Source organism: Phascolarctos cinereus, unplaced genomic scaffold (genome assembly GCF_003287225.1).
Source record: "Phascolarctos cinereus isolate Bilbo 61053 unplaced genomic scaffold, phaCin_HiC Scaffold_726;HRSCAF=1367, whole genome shotgun sequence".
Lineage (NCBI taxonomy): Eukaryota > Metazoa > Chordata > Mammalia > Diprotodontia > Phascolarctidae > Phascolarctos > Phascolarctos cinereus.
This window is the reverse complement of record NW_027556098.1, coordinates 42,251,951-42,274,427: the sequence shown is the minus strand read 5'-3', so window position 1 is coordinate 42,274,427 and position 22,477 is coordinate 42,251,951. Positions and strand designations below refer to the sequence as shown.

General features: G+C 36.5%; 1 protein-coding gene across 3 annotated transcripts in view; it reads right to left on the bottom strand.

The window, feature by feature from the left end:
* Nucleotides 1-379: 379 nt before the first annotated feature.
* Nucleotides 380-22,477, bottom strand: part of BRWD1 (bromodomain and WD repeat domain containing 1) — a 170,796-nt gene continuing 148,698 nt past the window's right edge. For 2 of the 3 annotated variants that reach the window (XM_020973838.2, XM_078146490.1), the window contains one exon: nucleotides 17,142-20,808. In XM_020973838.2, the coding sequence (XP_020829497.1) occupies nucleotides 19,652-20,808 (1,157 nt within the window). In that variant the 3' untranslated portion in view covers nucleotides 17,142-19,651. Of the gene's footprint in view, nucleotides 709-17,141; nucleotides 20,809-22,477 lie in introns of those variants that run through there. The other variant, XM_020973839.2, reaches the window with a different exon arrangement.

Sequence of the window (22,477 nt, the reverse complement as noted above, 5' to 3'; positions counted from 1 at the left end):
CTCATCAGTTTTATAAGCAGGGACTGTTTATTTCCTTTCCTTGTAACACCCCCCCCCCCAAGTGCTTAGCACAGAGCCTGACACATAGTAAGACTTATTGTTGACTAGACTGGGAGGTTTGGAATTTTGATTGTGAGGGGGGGTGGTTTGGGTTCTGACCTTCTCACTTCACTCAGAAGGAGAATTAACTCAAAACTAATTCCCAACTGAACCATGGGACAGTGGCCACTAGTCTCACCTTTCTTTTTGCTCTGTTTGGGGAGGAAGAAGGCAAGATAGGGCTGTATTTGAAGTGTCTCTTCTCTAGTGCCATTGGCTTGAGCCCTCATTGGTTATACTTAAACCACTATTATCTACCATTTAAGCACTTGACATTGAATAGCTTTTATAAAAGTATATTTATTCAGAAAATATGGCAATATCAAAAGTACATAAAAATTTCCCTCCAACACACTAGGGTTCTGTCCCACTTTGGTCTTTAGGGAGAATGATTTCTATGTGACATTGGTCCCACCAAGTTCATGTTCAGATATGGCATGACTGACAGATAAGTCCTCATCCCAGCTACAACTGAGCTTGTCCTGCAAGTCAGTCTCAAAAGTCTTTGTTGGCTGTAAAACTCAGCATGGACACATAGTTGAATCTTTCCGCCACTCAGAAGCTTGATCTCCTGACCTTTGAAACTCACAAGGTCTCCGATCCATTTACCTAAAATTAAAAAGAATAGATAGCAATGTAAAACGACCGACGCCCATTCTCATGGGACCACACATCAGCCTCAGAGGGATGAAAGTCCAATGTGCAAGGCATTATAACATTGACTCTCTGATCTTTAGCAAAAGGAATCAAACCAAGAGAAAGTAGTTGAAAAGAGTGGTCAAGGCTCTGATGGGTTAATGATTCTTGAAGGTACCACCAGTTCTGGCTATGCAGTAAATCAGAGGATTTTTTTTTAAACCATGGGCTTAGGCAACTAGAACCAATTACAGAAGGTTTCTCCAGTGTTTCTTCAAAGTATGTCCATTACACATCATTATGAGGCTCCCAGAAGCAGGCTCCCCAAACTTTTCTATGTGGGGAGTTTATATTGGCTGAGTAAGCTGATATACTTTGCACCCAGTTCTCTGTTATAAACACACTATTTACTTAAGTTTCGGGGAAAAGATAATGTTTTAGGGCAAAATGTAGTTTTGGATATATTGAGTTTGAAGATGTTTATGGGGCATTTAGTTCAAGATCTCCATTACACAGGTGGAGATGTAAGACTGGAGGTCAGGAGAGAAGTTAAAGATGGATAAGTAGATCGGAGAATCATCACCATAGAAATGATCATTGTATTCACGGAAGCTGATGAGATCACCAGGTGATATAATACAGAGGGAAAAGAGGCCAAGGACAAAACTCCAGGGTGGGGGACACCCCAAAGTGGGAGTGATCTGGATGAAGATCCAACAAAGACCCAACTAAGAACTCAGAGTCAGGAGGAGAAACTGGAGCCTTAATATCACAAAGGTGATGCAGTGGAAGGAGTGTCAGACCTGGAATCAGGAAGATTCATCTTTCTGAGTTTCAAATCGGGCCTCAGATACTTACTAGATGGGTGACCCTGGGCAAGTCACTTAATTCTGTTTGTCTCAGTTTCCTCATCTGTAAACGACCTGGAGAAGGAAATGGCAAACCACTCCAGGATCTTTGTGAAGAAAATTCCAAATGGGGTCACAAAGAGACATGACTGAAAAATGACTGAGTGCTGCCAGGTGAGAAATGAAGAGATTCAATGATCATTTCTCTGTGAATGGTTCTCATATTTATGTTTGAGGCAGCTAGATGGCTCAGTGAATAAAGCACTGGGCCTGAAGTCAGGAAGATCTGAGTTTAAATCCTGTCTTGTATACTTCCTAGCTGTGTGACCCTTGGCAAGTCACTTAACTTATGTTTGCCTTTACTCACTGGAGAAGGAAATGGCAAACCACTCCAGGATCCTTCCCCTTCTGTATCACTGTGTTGTCGTAGTGGAGGGGCTTACATAGCTCAATGAAACTATGAGCTATGCCATTCAGGGTTATCCATGATAGACAAGTCATAGTGGAGAGCACTGGAGAAGTAAATGGCAAACCACTTCAGTATCTTTGCCAAGAAAACCCCATGGATATTAAAATGATAAAAGATATGACACCAGAAGATGAGCCTCTCAGGTGGGAAGGTCTCCAGCATGTTACTGGAAAAGAGTGGAGGGCAATTACAAGTAGCTCCAGAAAGAACAAAGCGGCTGGGCCAAAGCCAAAAGGAAGTTCAGCTGCAGATGTGTCTGGCGATGAAAGGAAAGTCTGATGATGTAATGATCAACATTGCACAGGAACCTGGAATATAAGCTCTATGAACCAAGGTAAGCTGGATGTGGTCAAATAGGAAATAGAAAGATTAAAAATTAACATCTCGGGTATCAGTGAACTTAAATGGATAGGGATGGATGAATTTAATTCAGGTAATGATTACATATACCACTGAGGGCAAGAATCCCTTAGAAAAAATGGAGTAGCCCTCATAGTCTACAAAAGGGTGATAAAAACAGTACTAGAATATAATCTCAAAAATGACAGAATGCCCAAAGGGCTATAAAAATGTGTGTACCCTTTGACCTAGCAATAGCACTTTTAGGACTATATCCCAAAGAGATCAGACAAATGGGAAAGGACCCACATGTACAAAAATATTTATAGCAGCTCTTTCTATGCTGATAAAGAATTGGAAATTAAGCCCTGGAGTCAGGAGGAACTGAGTTTAAATCCAACCTCAGACACATAACACTTATTAGCTGTGTGACTCTGGGCAAGTCACTTAACCCCAATTGCCTCACCTGAAAAAAAAAAGAATTGGAAATTGAGGGGATGCCCATCAATTGGGGAATGGCTGAACAAGTTGTGGTATATGAATGTAGTGGAATACTATTGTGCTATTAGAAATGATGAGTAAGCAGACTTCAGAAAAACCTGGAAAGACTTGTATGGATTGATGCTGAGTGAAGTGAGCAGAACCAGGAGAACACTGTACACAGTAACAGCCATGTTGTGGGATGACTAACTTTGATAGCCTTAGCCCTTCTCAGCAATGGAAGGATCTAAGACATCTCCAAAAGTGTCATGATGGAAAATGCTGGCCACATCCAGAGAAAGAACTATGGAGTTTGAATGCAGATCAAAGCATACCATTTGCTCTTTTTTTTCCTCTTCTATTTTGTTTTGTTTGTTCTTTCTTGTGGTTCCTTCTATTGGTTCTAATTCTTCTTTATAATATGACTAATGTGAAAATCTATTTGTATATGTAGAGCCCATATCAGACTGCACACCATCTTGGGAAGGAAGGTGGGGAGGGAGGAGGAGATAATTTAAAACTCAAAAGCTTATGGAAGTGAATGTTGAAAACTAAAAATAAATTAATTTTTAAAAAATAACAGAATGATATCTGTTCTAATCTAAGGCAAACCATTCAACATCACATTAATACAAGTCTATGCTTCAACTACTTAGGCCAAAGTTGTTAATTTCTATGAAGACCTACATCTTCTAGAAATAGCATCAAAAAAAGATGTCACATTCATCGTAGAGGATTGAAATGCTACAGTAAGAAATCAAAAGATAATTGAAATAACAGGCAAATTTGGCCTTGGAGTAAAAAATTAAGAAGGACAGAGACTAATAGAGTTTTGTCAAGATAACTCACTGGTCTAGCAAATACTGTTTTTCAACAACCTAACAACTGACTGTACACATGGACATCATCAGATGATCAATACTGAAATGAGATTGATTATATACTTTGTAGCCAAAAATGGAGACGCTCTATACAGTCAGCTAAAACAAGACCTGGATCAGACTGTGGCTCAGATCATGAGCCTCTTATTGCAAAATTCATAGTTAAATTTTAGAAAGCAGGGAAAACCATCAGACCATACATGTGTGCCCTAAATAACATCCGTTATGAATAAGAAGTGGAAATGATGAATAAATTTAAAGGATCAGATCTGATAAAGTGCCTAAAGTACTACAGACAGAGGTTGGCAATATTGTACAGGAGGGAGTAATAAAAAATATCCCAAAGAAAAAGAAGAGCAAGAAAGCAAAATGGTTGTCTGATGAGGCTTTACAAATAGCTGAGGAAAGGAGTAAAGGGGAAAGAAGAAAGGGAAAGATACACCCTATTGAATGCAGAATCCCAAAGAATAGTAAGGAGAGATAAGAAGATTTTCTTAAATAAGCAATGCGAAGAAATAGAAGAAAACAATAGAATGGGATAGACGAGATCTCTTCAAGAAATTCAGAGATATCAGGGAACATTTCATGGAAAAGTGGGCATGATAAAAGATAAAAATGGTAGAGACTTAACAGAAGTAGAAGAGATTAAGAAGAGGTGCCAAGAATATACAAAAGAACCATACAAGAAAGATTTTAACATCACTGATAACCATGTTGGTGTGGTTACTGATCTAAAGTCAGACATCTTGGAGAATAAAGTCAAGTGGGCCATTGCTAACAATAAAGCTAGTGGAGGAAATGGAATTCCAGCTGAGCTATTTAAAAATCCCAAAAGATGATGCTGTTAAAGAGCTGCACTCAGTATGCCAGCAAATTTGGAAAACTCAGCAGTGGCCACTGGTTTGGAAAAGATCAGTTTATGTCCCAATAATAAAGAAGGGCAATGTCAAAGAATGTTTAAATGATCATACAATTGCACTCATTTCATACACCAAAAAGGTTATGCTTAAAATTCTGCAAGTGGGGCTTCAGCAATATGTAATTCAGGAATTACCAGAAAAGCAGTCTGGTTTTCTAAGAGGCAGAGGAACTAGAGACCAAATTGCCAACATTCTTTGGATTATGAAGAAAACAAGGGAGTTCCAGCAAAACATCAACTTCTGCTTCACTGACTACACTAAAGACTTGACTGTGTGGATCACAACAAAATGTGACAAGTTCTCAAAGAAATGGGATTCCCAGGTCATCTTACTTGTCTTTGGAGGAACCTGTATGCAGGTCAAGAAGCAAAGGTGAAACCCAATTATGGAACAACTGATTGGCTTAAAATTGGGAAAGGAATATGATAGAGAAGGGAATCTGCTTGAAAAAATTGAATGAAATGGGATCATCTCTGTAGAGAGAAGGGTTTGCCTTGGCAAGGAGAAGGGTCACTTCTTTTTCTGAGCTGCTTGACTTCATTTTTTTTTACATTAATTTAAATTTTTCTCAATTAAAGGTAAATAAAAATTTTTAACTTTCATTTTTAAAAGTTTTGAGTTCCAAATTCTCTTCCTCCCTTCCTCCTTTCCCCCCTCCTTGAGAAGGCTAGCAATTTGACACAGATTATATATGTTCAGTCGTGCAAAATGTTGCTGTATTAGCCACACACATTGCAAAAACAAATGCAGACAAAAGAAAAAACCACAACAGAACCCAAAAATAGTTTAAAAAGTTAAAAATATGTATCAATCTGCATTCAGATTCTATCAGTTGTTTCTCTGGAGGTGGATCATCTTGGATCATTGTATTACTGAAAATAGTTAAGTCATTCACAGGCAGCTAGGTGGCACAGTGGATAGAGGTGTGGGCCTGGAGTCTAGAAGACTTATTTTCCTTAGTTCAAATCTGGCATCAAACACTTACTAGCTGTGTGTCCCTGGACAAGTCAGTTAACCTTATTTGCCTCAGTTTCTCATCTGTAAAATGAGCTGGAGAAGGAAATGGCAAACCACTCCAGTATCTCTGCCAGGAGAACCCCAAATGGGGTCACAAAGAGTCAGATACGACTGGATAAGTCATTCTCAATTGATCATTGTACAATATTGTGGTAATTGTGTACAATGTTCTCCCACTTCTGCTCATTCCACTGTATCAATTCATATACATCTTACCAGGTTTTTCTGAAAGCATCCTTCTCATCATTTCTAATAACGCAATAGTCTTATATCACCATCATATACCACAACTTGTTCAGTCATTCTCCAATTGATGTGCAGCCCTTCAGTTTCCAATTCTTTGCCACCACAAAGAGATGCCATAAATTTTTTTTTAACATATAGATCCTTCTCCTTTCTCTTTCATCTCTTTGGGATGTAGATCTAGAAGTAATATGGCTGGGTCAAAGGTCAGTTTTATGGCATGTCACCTCTTGGGAGACAGGTGTGAAAGAGGAAAGAAATCTGAGTGATGTGAGATGAGGAGAAATAAGAGGAAGATCTCAGCAAATGGCCTGATATTTTTTTTCAGCCTTCAACCAAGGTACTTGGCTGAAAGCAGGGGCAAGGGAAACCATTGGATGCTTGAGGAGGGATGAAAAGGTTTGGAAAAAGTGCAGTGGTGAGACAGTGAATTGATTAAGGGGGTGTAAAAATATTATCTTCCCTTGGTAAAACCCCAGTTGAGATTATATAATGGAAATTTATAGTGGATATAGCATGAGTTCATAATTTTCTCCAGTTTTGTTCAGCAGTACATCACTAAGAGCAAATGCAGAGGGTGGTAGGAGTAATCTATGGGGCTTGGCATAACAAGATTAGTAATAGGACAAAAGGGCAAAGGTCTCAAATGAGGATAGTGTAGCATTGAGCTGGTTTATTGACGGGTCAAGGTTGACAAGACTATGATCAGATAAATAAATTTTAGAGTTTATAATCTTGGAAGTGGAACATTTATGGGTGGTGGCAAGATCAAGAGTATAACCATCTCTATATGTAGCTGAAGTGGGATGGAGGAGTAGGTCATGTGAAATGAGTAAGCTGAGGAACAAGGAAGTTACTGTGTTTTAGGGAGTATCAATATATATATATATGAAGTGCCATAGTATGAGATAGGCATTGAGGAGGGAAGAATTTGATTTAGGCACTAAACTCACTGAGGAAGGGTGTCCTGGAGGTTGGTAGATAACAGCCATCAGAATTCTGATTGGGTGATAAATATGAATTGAGTGAATCATGAAGGAGGAGAGGTTATTAAGTGATGGTGCTAGAGGGAGAGTCTGGAAGTGGCAATGGGGAGCAAAGTGTATTCCAACTCTGCCTCACCCCTATCACCAGTGAACTGGGGATTATGAGCGAAAGTGCAACATGATGGAGAAGGTGATCAGGGAAATTGTATTATCAGGAGGTAGTCAAGTCTGTGTGAAAGCAATAAAATGGAAGGAGTGAGAAAGGAAATGTAGAGTCTTTAACCTATCATATTTCTTTTTTGTGTTTAGTACTTTGTTCTGTTTACTCATATTTCCACCCTCAGTGCCTGTTTGGGATTTTATGTGAGAGCTGGACTTCTCTTTCTCCTTGACCCAGATTTCTAGTTTCCTTCCACTGGCTTCTTCTGCTCTAAGGTCTACCCTCACAGAGCTGGCAGGTTTATGGCCCCACCAGAGTATCTCCGATCAGACAGGTAGCTGTGGGCTTCAGATCCTCTTGTAGTGTCCCTGGGCAGAGAGTTGGTAGGCTTCTGACCTATTTATCTTAACTGATGCTGGCCCCAGGACTGAGGTGTGGATGAAGCTTACTGTTGTTGATCTTTGGATTTCTAAATCAACACCCCCCCCCGCCCCCAATTTGGTGTCCTTTTTATATATGTGGAATAGCTGGAGCCTTCCATGAGCTTCCACACTGCCATCTTAATCTGTAGTATATGCACTAGTGTTAAAATTTCCTTCCAACTCTAAATTCCATGATCCTATGAATTATGGCAACTTGCAGCTCAGTCTTGAAAGTTTAATTCATAAAGTCCTATTGCACTTTGTTTTATTTAATTTTTTGTTCCATTTAACTCTTTCTATTGTAAAAAGCCATTGAGAGTGGTAAAGGGAACAGGTTGTTGAATATTTTACTTTTATCACTTTAAGGTACTTTTTTTCCCTTTTACATGAATCACTTAAGAAAGCTAAGGAACCAACTAGTTAGGGCACAAATATTAGTTTTCCTAGTGCATTTTTCAGATCTAGAATATAGTCTATATATATATATATATATATATCACCTGTAATGCCCAAGGAAGAATATTATAAGGAAGATAATATAGGTTAGAATAATAGGATAACAATAGAATGAAGTAATGTAACCTTAAATAGGTGTCAATGAACCTCAGTTATGAGATCCTCAATTGAGTAAAATAACAATACTACCCTGTACCTGACCTTTCCAGGTCTAGGATTATGTTCTGATTAATATTACAGTTTTTTGCCAATTTAAGTCTTCCCTGTTCTTGTTCTACACTTACTTTCTTTTCACACACTCCTCTCTTCCTAACTTCCTTATTACTATCATTACTATCATTTCAGTCTCCTAGGCATGCCTAGGTATCATTCTTAATTTCTCAATCTCTCACTCCCCAATATCCAATTTGTTATCAAGTCTTGTCATTTTTGCCTTTGTAATATTTCTCCTAATCAGCTTCTGTCTTCCAATACCACCTCACACCTGGACTAATGCAATAAATAACCTTTGATTTGCTCTACTTCAGTTCTCTCCATTACAGACCACCTTCCACTCAGCTATCAAACTGATCTTCTTGATGCACAAGTCTGACAATGCCACTCTCCCCACTACCTACACCCTGCACCTCCCCCACATCTAATCAATTCAGGATCAAATTTAAAAATTTACCTCTATAACTTGGCCCCTATTTTTCCAGTCTTCTTATATATTATCCCACTGCTCATCCCACAACCACCCCCATCAAAAACCACCCACTTCCTCTGAGACTCAGGGATACATTCCATCTCCTGACTAGTATTTTCATTAGCTGTCTCTTGTGCCTGGAATTCTTTCCCTTTTTATCTCTGCTCTCTGGCTTCCTTGAAATCTCAACTAATGTTCCACCTTCTCCAAGAACATTTTCCCAGTCCTTTGTACCAACTAGAATTTATACAGTACTTTAAGGTTTGCAATGGGCTTTATTTATTTCATTTTATCCTCATAAAACCCTGAGAATTAGGTACTATTATTATCCTTACTTCCTAGATAAGAAAACAAGGAGAGGTTAAATGGCTTGCTGAGGGTCAGTTAGCAAGCATCTGAGGTCAAACTTGAACTTGGGTCTTCCCAATTTCAATTTTAATGTTCTATCCCCCTATGCCACCTACTACCAAGGTACATAGATCTTGAATGTATAGTTGTTTGCATGTTGTCCTCCCCCATTAGACTGTGAACTTTGAGAACTTTAATTTTTTTAACTTTTCCCTAGTGCTTAGCACAGTGCCTGGCACATGGTAGGTACTTAATAAATGTTTATTGACTAGACCCTTATTTCTACTTGTTTAAAGAAAAAAAATTACTTCCATCACACCCCTTTTCTGAAATGATACATTGATTTATGATTTTGTCTCAAAATCTCTCTCCATTCCATTCATTGTTTACTTTGTAATGTCCATCAGTCTAGTTTCCTTACAAAGACATGGATATTTTTGTGGCAATAATGTATTTTGATATTTAGTTCTACCAGAGTGCTCAAGAAAATTCCATCTTTTGGAATTTAGAAGACACGTGTATTTTCTGGATTCTGTATGTTGTCTCTCATTTTACATAATAAATGAAATATTTTAATAATTAGCTACTTTGGTGCTAGGGTATTACTACAGTCCTAGCTACAGGAAAACAAGTAAGATGTAGCAAAACAAACTGAGATCCAGCTTTGCAAGCCAAAAGCAATTCAAACTAAAAACTTCAAACAAGGAGGTAAAGAGGAAAGGGAGAGAAGGGAAAGAAAGCAACAGAGCACCAAGCCTTGAAAACTAAATTGGTTATAAATTCGTTTGCACAAAGCAACTCCCACAAGATAACACCTTGTACCACAAAAGGGAAATTACAAAGCACTAAGGAAAAATATAAGAATTTCAGTAAACTTCAAGATGTAAGAATATAGAGAACTTATTTATAAACCAGTGGAAAAAATGAGAGTTTTGTGATAAAATACTTTATTTTCATTGTAGAAAGATCTGGAAACTACTTAAAAACACATAGGGCAACTCAGAGGTAAGTTCAGGTTGTCTATTAGGGCACAGGCATGACTTTTTCATGACATGCTAACAATGCATTTGCTCAGTGCTTGAAACATATTAAATGGTATCAATTATTATTAAAATACGTCCATATCAATCTTCTGAGCCTCGCATTCTGAGGCAATGGTAAATTAGACCACTTCTGTTAAGGTTGCTCTAGATGCAATGCTCGAGGGAGTCTGCTTTCATTTAAAAAGAACTCTATTCTCAGAATTCCAAAATGGCTATTTGAGAAAAGGAGCAACCCATTTACCTTTCTTTTGATCATATGTGGTTATGTGCTTTAATTCCTAAGTGAACAGACTTCTGTAACTCACAGGACACTCAAAAGCTCCACTGAAAAGGTATTTCATCCTCTATGACTAGCAATATCCCACTACATTTTACTCTTTCAGTTGCTGTTCCTTTCATCACAGAGACCTAGCTCCCTGTAGAAGACTACACATCCCTTTCTAGTACTAGTAGACTTTAATGGCTTCCACACAATGATCTTAGAGAGGGATTATCTTTATTTCCCGATTTCTGAGGCCATTTCCAAACCCTCCACCACCATCACTCAGTGACTTTACTCCCCTTAAGGTTCACCTTTTCCAGGTACATCACCCAATCCATACTCTGGTGGCAGTTACCTAAGAGCTCAATATCCAAGTTAGTCTTCCTTTCATTATTACACTGTCATACTGCCATTTCACTTCTTGCCACGTAGATATTGCTTGGCTTTTTTCCCTTGAGAACTCTTTTTATATCCTTAGATCATTGGTCAACTGGGGAATGGCTCTTATATGAGTCAATTCCTCATTCTGGAAATGAAACCTTTATTAGAGAAACTTGTTGCGAAAATTTCCCCAGTTGTTTCCCTTTTAGTGTTAGCTTTGTTGGATATTTCTGCAAATACTTTTTATTGTAATCAAAATTGTCCATTTTGTCTTCTGTGACACTTCCCGTAACTGGTCATGAGCTTTTCTTCTACTTATAGATCTGGGAGGCAATTTTAAAAAATCTGCTTCTCTGTTCATGACTTTTTACACATTTGGAACTGATGTTTGGTGCTGATCTCAAATTTTGCCATACTGTTAATTTTCCCAGTTTTGCCTTATGTAGTGGGTTTTTGCCCTACTAACTGGAATCTTTACTTTTATTGAACACTAGGTTATTAGGTTCTGTCTGCTGAACACTTAAATCTATTTCACTGATATTTTTAAACCGTCAAATTGTTTTCCCTTCCCATTTCCTATTTCTCTAGACAGTCTCGAACTTTTGTGCTTCTAGATGAATTTCATTTTTTAGTCATACGAAATGATCCTTTGGTAGTCTGGTATGGCACTGAATAAGTAATTTGAGCAATTAATATTCCCCCAATTATTTGGGTAAAAGTTTTTTGATAAAATGCTTTGTAGCTCTATTCATGTAATTCTGATCTGAAGCTTGATACTTTCCCAAATACTTCATACTTTCAGTAGTTTCTTTAAATAGAATTTATCTGTTTCGGCTGGGTTTTAATGTAACCTTGCAACTTTGTTATTGTTTCAACTACTTTTTTAGTTGATTTTCACCATATACAAAAAGCATGCTTAGTGCATAAACTTATTTTTTCTTGTCTTACTAAGTAGTAGCAATAAACATTCTTGCTTCACCCCTGATCTTACTGAAAAGGATGATTACCTATGATGCTAGCTCATGGTTTTAAGTTTATATTGTTTAACAGATTAAGGAAATGGCCATTCCTATTTTCTAGTGTTTTCAGTAAAAATGGGTATTTTGAAAAACTTTTCCTGCATTTACATAATCATATAATTCTGTTATTAATAGTCAGTTATGTTCATACCTGTTCTGTTATTAAAACAACCCTGCATTCCAGGTCAATATCCAATCTGGTCAGTGTATAATGGCAGGCAAGTAGGTGGCACAACAGACCTCAAGGTCTGAAGTCAGGAAGATTAGTTCAAATCCAGACTTAAGACACTTACTAGTTTAGGACCCTTGACAAGTCACAACCTGTTGGCTTCAGTTTTGTTATTTATAAATAGCCCCTATCTCCCAGGGTTCTGAGGATTAATTATTTTTAAAGCACTTAGCACAGTGCCTGGAACATAGACTTTATATGTTGGTTATTGTTATATTGTTTTATCCTCTTTGCTAATATTTTTGCAATAATGCTTATTTGAAATATTGATCTATAGCAGGGATGTACTGAAAAATGTTTAACAACTGCTCAGGGGTGGGGGTGGAGGAAGTATGCATTATACACTTTTTAAATTTTATTAACATTTTCTTCATCATTTTCTTGACTATTAGATCAACAAATCAAGTCCAGTGGCACAGTGGATAGACTGCTGAGAGTTCAGTAGACTCCCTTCCTGAGTTCAAATCTGGCCTCATACACTTATTAGCTGTGTGATTCTGGGTAAGTCACTTAACCCTGTTTGCCTCAGTTTTCTCATCTCTAAAATGCTCTGGAGAAGGAAATGGCACACCACTCCAGTATCTTTGTCAAGAAAGCCCCAAAAGGGGTCATGAAGAGTTGGACACAACTGAAAAACAAGGTATAAATGCTGACACTGAAAATTTAACAATATGCACTGGTAAGCACACCATTTTTCTAGTTGTTTTTTTTTTTTTAACTTTCCATGGTTTATATATCAAGACCATTATTTGTGTCATAGGAATATAGTACAATCCATTCTTGTGCTGTTTTTTTTTCCCCAAACAGTTTGTATAATACTGGAATTTTTTTTTGTTTCATAGAATTCACTTATGAATCCATCGGGCCTTGGGTTTTCCCCCCACTACCTCTTTGGGAATTCTTTCCAATTTCTTTTTACCTTCTTGAGTACTAAAAGAATTGACAAATATAATGGCTAAAGAGTGACCTTAAAAAGGTCATAATCAATTGGAGAGGAAGCATAGGTCTGGTGAACAGTTAATGGTCAAACATTTTTAAAGAGACAGAACCTGCTAGGTAAGCATCCGGTGAGTCTGACTTGGATTTCATATAAAATTCTGTAGCACATAACTAAAAGGATGGTTAATAGAAACAGAAATAATGATCACAAAAGAGCATGGTTATGAAGAACAGGTTATTCCAGAACCCATTAAAATACTCCTAAACTTACCATTTTGTCAGGGGAATGCTGTACATACAATTTACCTAAATATTATTTAAGCATCTGACAGGCTTTCATGTTGTCATCACAGCCAAGAGAAAAGTGGGCTAAACAGTTACATAGATTTGACACTGGTTGAACAGCATAATCCAAATAGTATTCATTAATAGTTGGATATGGGATGAATGCCCTAAGATCTCGTGCTATCACATATACATCTCATTTACCAAGCCTGCACGTAAAGTTTTGAACGACAATCCTAAGTTAAAAAGTCTCCAAGTTAAATGTTAGGGTAAATCTTATTAAGATATTAGGATAAATGCTTTCATTTCTTAATACTTTAGTAAGTTGAATACTTTGGTTTTTAAAAAGCTACTTCAAAAGGAAAACCCTTGATTATGCTTGAGTAGATGGCATTTTGTTAGAAGGATATGGGGTTTAAATATATATTCTAAGATCGAATCAACAATATGATACAACAGCCTCAATTGATAATGTGATCTTAAACTGAATTGAAAAGTCTAGGCTAGGGAAATAATAAGTCTTATTCTTGTCTGCCCTGGTCAGGCCATAACTATATTCAGTTTTTGGCCACACATTTTAGGAAGCACATCCAGAAGTATATGAAATTATTTAAGAGATCACATGTGAATCGTTTTTAAAGAACTGAGGGTATACTGGAGAAGAAAAGCCTTAGTGGGGACATAACTGTCTTCAAGTATTTGAAGGGCTATCACTTGTACAAGGGATTAAAACTGTTCTGTCGGGCAGAACTAAGAGCAAAAGGTAGAAGTTGTAGAGGGGTCTATTTTGGGCTTAACATGAAGACCATCTCCCTAACAATTAGAGATATTCAAAAACAAAAGTTACTTTGAGAGGTACTGGATTTCCCCTCATTAAGGGTTTACTCACTTGAGTGGATAGATTATGTTATCAAGATTAAACAGGTTCCTTCCAACTCTGAAACTGTTTCCCTTCCTTGAACAGGAGACTTTCGGTTTGTATTGTTCAAGCATTTGAAATTTATCTTTTAACTTATTAACTCTTCACCTACAGATCAAAGTTTTCTAATCAGTGTAAATACAGAAAGAGGAACATGTAAATATAAGATTTTTTTTTCCCCTTAGGAGTATTTATCAGGCTATGACTGATAACAGTTGACTGGCCATGTCCACAGTAAAGTTTCAGTGATTTATAAACAAGTTTTTGGAGGTTAACAACTCTTCTGGACTTTAAAAGTTTCACAACCCTTTTTAGTCCATAACAAACTTGTGAATTTGTAGAAACACAACCCTTCCACTCCTACACTAGCTATTGTCCTCCACACATTTTTACAAGACGTTATATGAGTTTTGGGACAAACTAATAAAAAGCAAATACCTGATGTCATGAGACAAGAATAAAGTCATGAGACTTTAGGGGCAGCTAGGTAGCACAGTGGATAAAGCTCTGGCCTTGGAGTCAGGAGGACCTGAGCACTTAACTAGCTGTGTGACCTGGGCAAGTCACTTAACCCCATTGCCTTACCGCCCCCCAAAAAAGTAAAAAAAACCTTGAGACTTTACTTCATTTACTTTTAAACTCACTTTTTGAAATAACCTCAAAAACCTCTAATGTCTGTTTCAGCTCTATAATATTCACACACATACATTAACATATAGATGCAGCACCACTCTCTCTCCACTACAGCTATTATTGTACTGTTACTTCTACCTCCAGGTTAAATTTGTAAGGCAATCTGTAATACAGTCATACTCTGATGAAATGCCCTGATGTACCAGAGTAGTGTACTAAGTGGAAATCTGCATTTTGGAGTGTTTCTCTTATCTCTGATAAATGTGAATTTGCACCTAACTCAGATTATCTAGATTAAGTCTTCTAAAATAGTAGTCTCTAAAGTGGGAGCTGTCATCTACCCTAAGGGGACCGTGACCAACAAATAAGAGGATGGAAAGTTGGGTTACATCTCATACTCCCTGCCACTGTCTCCACAACTCTGTCATATCCCTATACCCACCACTCTCCTACTCTACCCAGTTTCCTTCCTGAGCAAGCTTCCAAACTTTTCTCTCCTTAAAGCAGGTGTCAGTCCCTCAGAGTACTTACAGGGATACCCACATCAGTAACTATGTAGGTTATCACTGGGAAAATTCTTGATTAGCTTTCCCTTGAGATCACTTAGAATCTATGGTTGCAACCCCTCAAATGTTGGGCTCTGTGCTCTAGGACAGTAAGAGCCTTACCTACCCTCTTTGTTTTGGGTGTGACAATCATGTATAAGGATCAGAAAGTCGTGATCTACATATTATCTTTTCTTTCCAAACCTATCTTCTTCCAAACTTTCCTATTACTGTGGGATGCACCATCACCTTACCACGCATCCAGGCTGGCTTCATTGCTGTCTTCAGTTCCTTACCCTCCATTAATTCAATCAACTGACAAATCCTGTTTCTACCTCTGTATCTCTTGCATCTGTCCTAACTATTCATACAATGACCACCCTGTATATCAGTCCCTCATCACATCTTGCCTAAACTGTATTAACTTCTAATTGGTCTCCCTATTTCTGGTCTCTTCCCTATCCTCCACACAATGGCCAAAGTGATTTTTCTAAAGTGCATGTTTATTTATTATTTTATTTTATTTTTAGGCAATTGGGGTTAAGTGACTTGCCCAGGGTCACACAGCTAGTTAAGTGCCATGTTTAGTCTGAGGCCGGATTTGAACTCAGCTCCTCCTGAGGTCAGGGCCAGTGCTCTATCCACTGCGCCACCTAGCTGCCCTAAAGTGCATGTTTAACCATTTCAGTGTCCTACTTGGAAATTCCACTAACTCTACAATTAAATGTTATTTCGACATTATCTCATCCTTTTAAAATGCCTATTTTTGTATAAACATTACATGATTTATAAGTAAGTAAATATACACATATTGGAGAGAGGTGCTAAGTCATTTTTTTTTACCGATGGGGTGCTCAATCAAAAGGTTTGGAGATCTTTGTTCTAAAAAGGTGGCTTACGGGGCAGCTAGGTGGTACAATGGTTAGAGCACCGGCCCTGACGTCAGGAGGACCTGTGTTCAAATCTGGCCTCAGACCAAACACCTGACACTAGCTGTGTGACCTTGGGCAAGTTACTTAACCCCAACTGCCCCCCCCAAAAAAAGATGGCTTACCAATAGTTCTATTTCTGTTTTATGGCAACATTTCCCTAAAAGATATGAAGTCCTATGGATTTTGTGTTTTTGAACATAAGATCCTCTTGTTTTGACCATTTCTAAAGTTTCCTTCCTTCTATAGCTTTTTTGCTAAAAACTCTATCTTGATTTTAAAATTCAACCTTGTTTTAGATTTTAATTTCGTCTCGTGTGAAATAAGTACACAATGGTGTTCTAATACAGAGACTGTGAATTATGATATACAGGGAGTATGAGATGTGTTTTGTGAAAATGTTTCCTTTTGTGAAATAGAATCAGGATAAGAGATAATCAAGTGGGTTCCTCATGCCTCCGCATAAAAGCATACCAAAACACATAAGGAAAACAATGAGGAAAACACCAACAAAGAGCTCTATTTTATAATGTTCTGTAAGTCTGTAAAAGCTAGGTTTTCTTCTCTAATCAAAGGAAGGATTAATACCCCAGGAACTCTCAGAAGAAGGGAATAAGTTAAAAGCTACACTGTTGCCATTAAGTAGGCCAAAACAATTTTTAAAACAAATTTGGCATATTAACAGTACAAGATTAAAATAGAAACATACCTAACCAGTTTTTAAAATGTTTGAAACCATTAATATCAAACATGGTTAAACTATATTCCTTCTTCTAAAGGAAAGAGAAATAAAATCTCAATACCTTAAATCATTTTATGTTATAACTTAATAAAATTATAGAACTTAAGATTACTCACTTTTAGTAAACATTTGTACTACAATGAATAACTATAGCACTTTTTATACTGGAATGATCTAACATTCCTTTATGTAAAAAAATTAAATAAAAAATTTAAAGTTCACATGCTGTAAGTCAACATAAATATTTCCTTTATTACTTTCTTAAATAGAGGCATGTGTATATCTTTCTCAAAATTAAACGTTGAGAACAGTACCCAAGGTTAATACAACCTATAACTACACAATTCCTTTATAGCACCAAGTTCTTATTCATGTTTTTATAATTTACCTTTTTCCAAGTACATCTTTACAGTCATAAAGTGAAATACTGCTGTGCTTGGTTTTTCCTATTATATTCTCATTAAATATGAAAGCTGTATTTACTAACAACTGGTTTAACCACTTTGACTGGACTGACCAACTAGATAATTTAGCCCAAATGGGCAAAACTCATTCTGTGTATACATGCAATTAGAAAATTTTTCTTTATAAAAGAACCTAAGCCCATTTAAATACTCCACATTTATATGCACTCAGATTTTTGATACTTTACACAGAAAACAGTGGTAAATGTATAAACAAAGCTTAAGAAAAGTTTAAGTTAATTCATGGACTAGATTCATAACAATTTATTATAGTAACTTAGGGGATGTGCAAGGAACATTCTAAAAAAAATTTTTTTTTGTTAGTGCTCTAGACTGCCATCGCCCTCAATATCCCAAACCACTTGGGGCAGAACACTGTACTAACATGGAATATGTATATTCATGTTTTATAACACTTATGAGGGGAAAAAATGTTAGTTTTTATCTGAAATTACAATTCCTTAGAAGATAACAGGAACAGATATCCTAGGTCATGTCAGTGCTGTCTAGAGGGTTGTTGGTAGAGGGTAACAGTACAAGTTTCTGGGAAACATATGAGTACTTTGAAAAGGATTCTCTAACGCAGAAGCAGAAAAACTTGTCCACAGTTTTTAATAGCTTTGATTTCAGGGAAAATAAGAGAGAAAGAGATATTCTATTTGATGCCAAATCCAAATTTAAAGCCAGTCATGGTGGAGTAGAGGTGTGGGGGATATAACCGTCCTTAGCAAAATACATAAAATATATTGGAGGTACTACTTCAGGCACATGAAAGCTCAAGGAGGCTACATATACTGACAGGGATAAGGTGGCCTAACAAAGAAAAACAAATTACTGCAAAATACAAAATGTTTAGGTGCCAAGTTTATCTTAATGGTTTCAAAAATCATTAAACTAACATGTACTATGTTTTCTTAGAAATTGCAAATCTACACATTAGGGCCAGTGCCACTAATACTGGTATGGTTACTTTAGTAGCCCAGGGTGTATACGGGAATGCAAAGTGATATGGCAAATCTATTCAAACAATAAAGATATTTGCCTCATTTCCCTGGATGAAGTTTCACTGTCACAAAGCCAAAATTATAATTTTAATATTGATGGGAAAACCATCAAAGTAGTAGAGTGAAGTGGGATAAAATTTTTTTTCAACCAGATTGAAATAACAAGGACAACTAGTTAAGAATATGATTTTCTTAAACCAAAGGCACATTCTTTCATTTCAGAGGATGAAATAATTAAGGATACTAATTCACTTTGGTTAAATATATGAATGTTAAAAAAAAGAAAAGATTTCAGGTGGCTAAGAAGCAAGCTTTATAGCATTTATACATTAGTGCAGACATTAAAGAAAATGACAAAATAAAGGCTATGGCTCTGACCTTACTTAGAAATTTTTTTTTAAAAAGAAACATGTTCAACATTTAAACAAAAAACGACTAGATAAAACAACTTACCAGTAGTTTCTAAGTTCAAGTTTACAGCAAAGAAATGAGAAAATATATATGTATGTGTGTGTATACATATACATATATATGTATACACACACACACACACGTGTACACACACACACACACATATATATACATACACACATGCGCACACACACATACACACACACATATATATATAAAACCCCAACACCATTTAAAAAGGAAAATGGAAGCAACTAAAATTAATGGAACTGATAATCTGTATTGAACTGTGGTGGCAATAAAAGTTTTTAATGGGAACCAAAACAAAATGTTTAAGTATTGTCTACCTAGTAAATAGTTCCTCTTCCCATGATCTTAATGGTCAGTATGCTCTTGTTATGAGTTATTTGTAAACTTTCACATGAAATTATATTACATAAAGGAGAACAGAAACTATGACTTACTTAAGAATTTAATAAAGTAGTAACTATGAAAAGTATTAACTTGGTACTGTGAAAAAAATGATCAACCATTTAATACTACCCAGATGTCTAGTGTTTATAGACATAAAACAGATTTTAAACTCTTTCTATATGTAGTCACATAGAGTCAAAATTGAGAGCTGCCCCAAAATGAAGCTTATTTTGGCACCTGTGCTAAATGCTGCTACCTAAGCAAGGTCAAGGAAAAATAAGGAAAAGGACAGTCATGATTTAGTCACATTCATAACTTTTTCATAGAAAAATATAAATATATTCCCTGAATTATAGAACAAAAAAAAAATCACTGAAACAGCCAATATTCACCACAAATTCCAGCTCAATTCCTCTAAAAAATGAACTGGTTTTCCCTCAAGGTCATAAGGTGCAATCACCTGTATCAAAAACATTTTCTACATCTAAAACTCTATCATCATCCCCATAATTATATCTTACAGTTCTTCTACCCTGATTTCTTGTTCTTATTTTTGAACGTCGTGGAGCTTTTTTAGTTTTTGCGTAGTCCAAATCCTCCCAGTCATTATCATCCAACCTTAACCTTGGTCGTTTGCTTTTTCTTGGTAATCTCATTGGTTTAGATACATTACCTTTAAAAGTATTACCACCTCTTCTAACATTTCCCTTTCTATTCCTTTTTCTCTTTTTTGTTTTTATGTTATCACTATAGGCAGTATCTGAATCAGTTTCTGTTTCCAGATGTGAATCACATTTGGGATTAGTCTTTGAACTAGCTGCTATTTCAGAACCTTCCAAAATTTTTGATTCAGAACATTTTCTCTTCCTCCCCTTTTCAGACTCTGTTGTGTCTTGCTCATGATGAACCTCAGCCTTTCTCAAAGGAATCTTTTGACGAGTTTTCCTTCTGGTTCTTCTACCTGTCCATTTTCCTACCCCAGAACTCATTTCCTCTTCAATACTATTCTCTGAAGTAGACCTCTGTACCAAAGTTGACCGGAAAGGAATTTTCCTCCTATTATCATCTTCTGGACAATGGCTTTTTGAATCTTCATTTGACGATTCAATTGGGGAATTTTTTGTTGTATGAGATGCAGCACTAGTAGATTTCAGACAATTGGTACGCCATTTCTGGTTACTTTCTGAGTCTAAGTCTCCATTTATAGACTCACTAACATTTTTCCTACTACTATCAGAACTAGTGTCAAGTAGCTGATCTTCAGAGGTACTCTGTTCATTCAACACTATTTCACTCTTTAAACTTGTATCTTCCTCAGAACCATACAATGCATTCTTAGGTTTAGCAGAAACACAATTAAGGGTCTTTTTCCTATACCCGTTGCTTCTAGTGCACATATTTTCTGAATTAAAATCTTCTTCATCACTCATTAACCTTATTTTATTGGTAGCCATTGTAGCACTTCTCCGTGGAACCCTTCGGAAACCAATTTTGCCTTTTAATGATTTAACTACTTCTGAAGAATTGCTGTCTGAGTCACTGGAGCATATCCTTTTCTTAGAAGCTTTTCCATTGTGTCCATTTTCTTGGGATACAGAATCTGGGAGGGGTGGAAAAAGTCCTTTAATTTTTAACAACAATAAAGTAAATTACTATTCCTATTAGTAGAAAGTTGAAAAGAATAGAATCAAATTCCTATTAGACCATTACGCAAGGTCTTTTTGGAATTTTAGCTCAAAAATTCTGCAAAACTACAATCTTAGAAATTTGTATAGCACCTTTCTACCTATTATGACATGCTCTATTATTTAGTTAACTTTCATGCGACCCATTCTCATCACTGACTGCGTCAATTTACCAGCCAATGGACCAATAAGCATTTATTAAGCACTTACTACATGCCAAGCACAGTGGTAGGGGTGGGGATACAAAGACAAAAACAGGCCCTGCCCTCAAAAAACCTACTCTGTTGGGGAAGACAACATGGACACATAAGTATTTACAAAGTAAATACAGGGTAAATGGGATAGTTAGGCATTAGTATATGGAAAGTGGCACTTGAGCTAAAATTTAAAGGGAATTAGGTATTCTAGGTAGTACTTCTCAAAGTGTGATCTGTGGACCCTTGGGAATCCCTGAGATCCTTCAGAGGGGAGAGAAGGAAGAGGTATCTGCAAGGTCAAATGTACTTTCATAATAATATATTATTTGCCTTTTAAAACATTCCTCCCATTTCCAACTATAACTACATATATGTGTGATGCTGAATTTTCTTCATCTATTTCAACCAAAATAACATATCATAATAGAATGAACTCAGAAGCAGATATAAGAGTCCAGTTGTCTTCTATTAAGCCAGGCAGAGATTTGCAAAAACAATGCTATATTTCTTACTAAATTTTTTTGGAAAAGTTATTTTTCATAAAAATGTTATTTATATGAATATAGAGTTATTATTTTAAATGAGTATTTTAAAAACTTATCAGTTTTATGCTATGGCAAACATTTATATAAAAATATTTATAAAAACAAGTTAAAACTTAACATGGTAAATATCAATAGATACAACCCACATGAAGAAAAGCTCTCGGGTTCCTCAACAATTCTTAAGAGGTTCTGAGATCAAAAAGTCTGAGAACTGCTGTTCTAGGAGTTCTTAAACAGTGAGTGGTCCATGACTGTTTAAAATGTGTGTATATGTGTGTGTGTATAATATTTCAATATATTGGCTTTGTTATACTATGCATTTTAAAATATTATTCTGAAAAAGGATCCATAGACTTTACCAGATTGCCAAAGGTGTCCAGGATACAAAAAAGGTTTTAAGATTCCCTAAGGTATTCTAAGAGGTGGGAGCACAAGAGAGTACACTACAGGTATAAGGGACAGTGTATATAAATATAAAGGTAGTTAGGTGGCACAATAGATAGAATATGGGGCCTGGAGTCAGGAAGACTCATCTTCCTGAGTTCAACTATGACCTTAAACACATCCTAGCTGTGTGAACCTGGGCAAGTTACTTCACCTTGTTTGCCTTAGTTTCTTCATCTATAAACTGAGCTTGTGAAGGAAATGGCAAACCACTCCACTATCTTTGCCAAGAAAACCCCAGATAAGGGGTTTGTCATAGATAAGGACAAAAGGTGGCTAGCTGGCTAGAACACAGAATGTATTAATGGAAAATGAGAAGGGAAAGGTAGGTTGCAGCCAAGTTGTTAAAAAACCCTAAAGAAGATTTTGTATTTAACTCTACATTATATATGTATGTA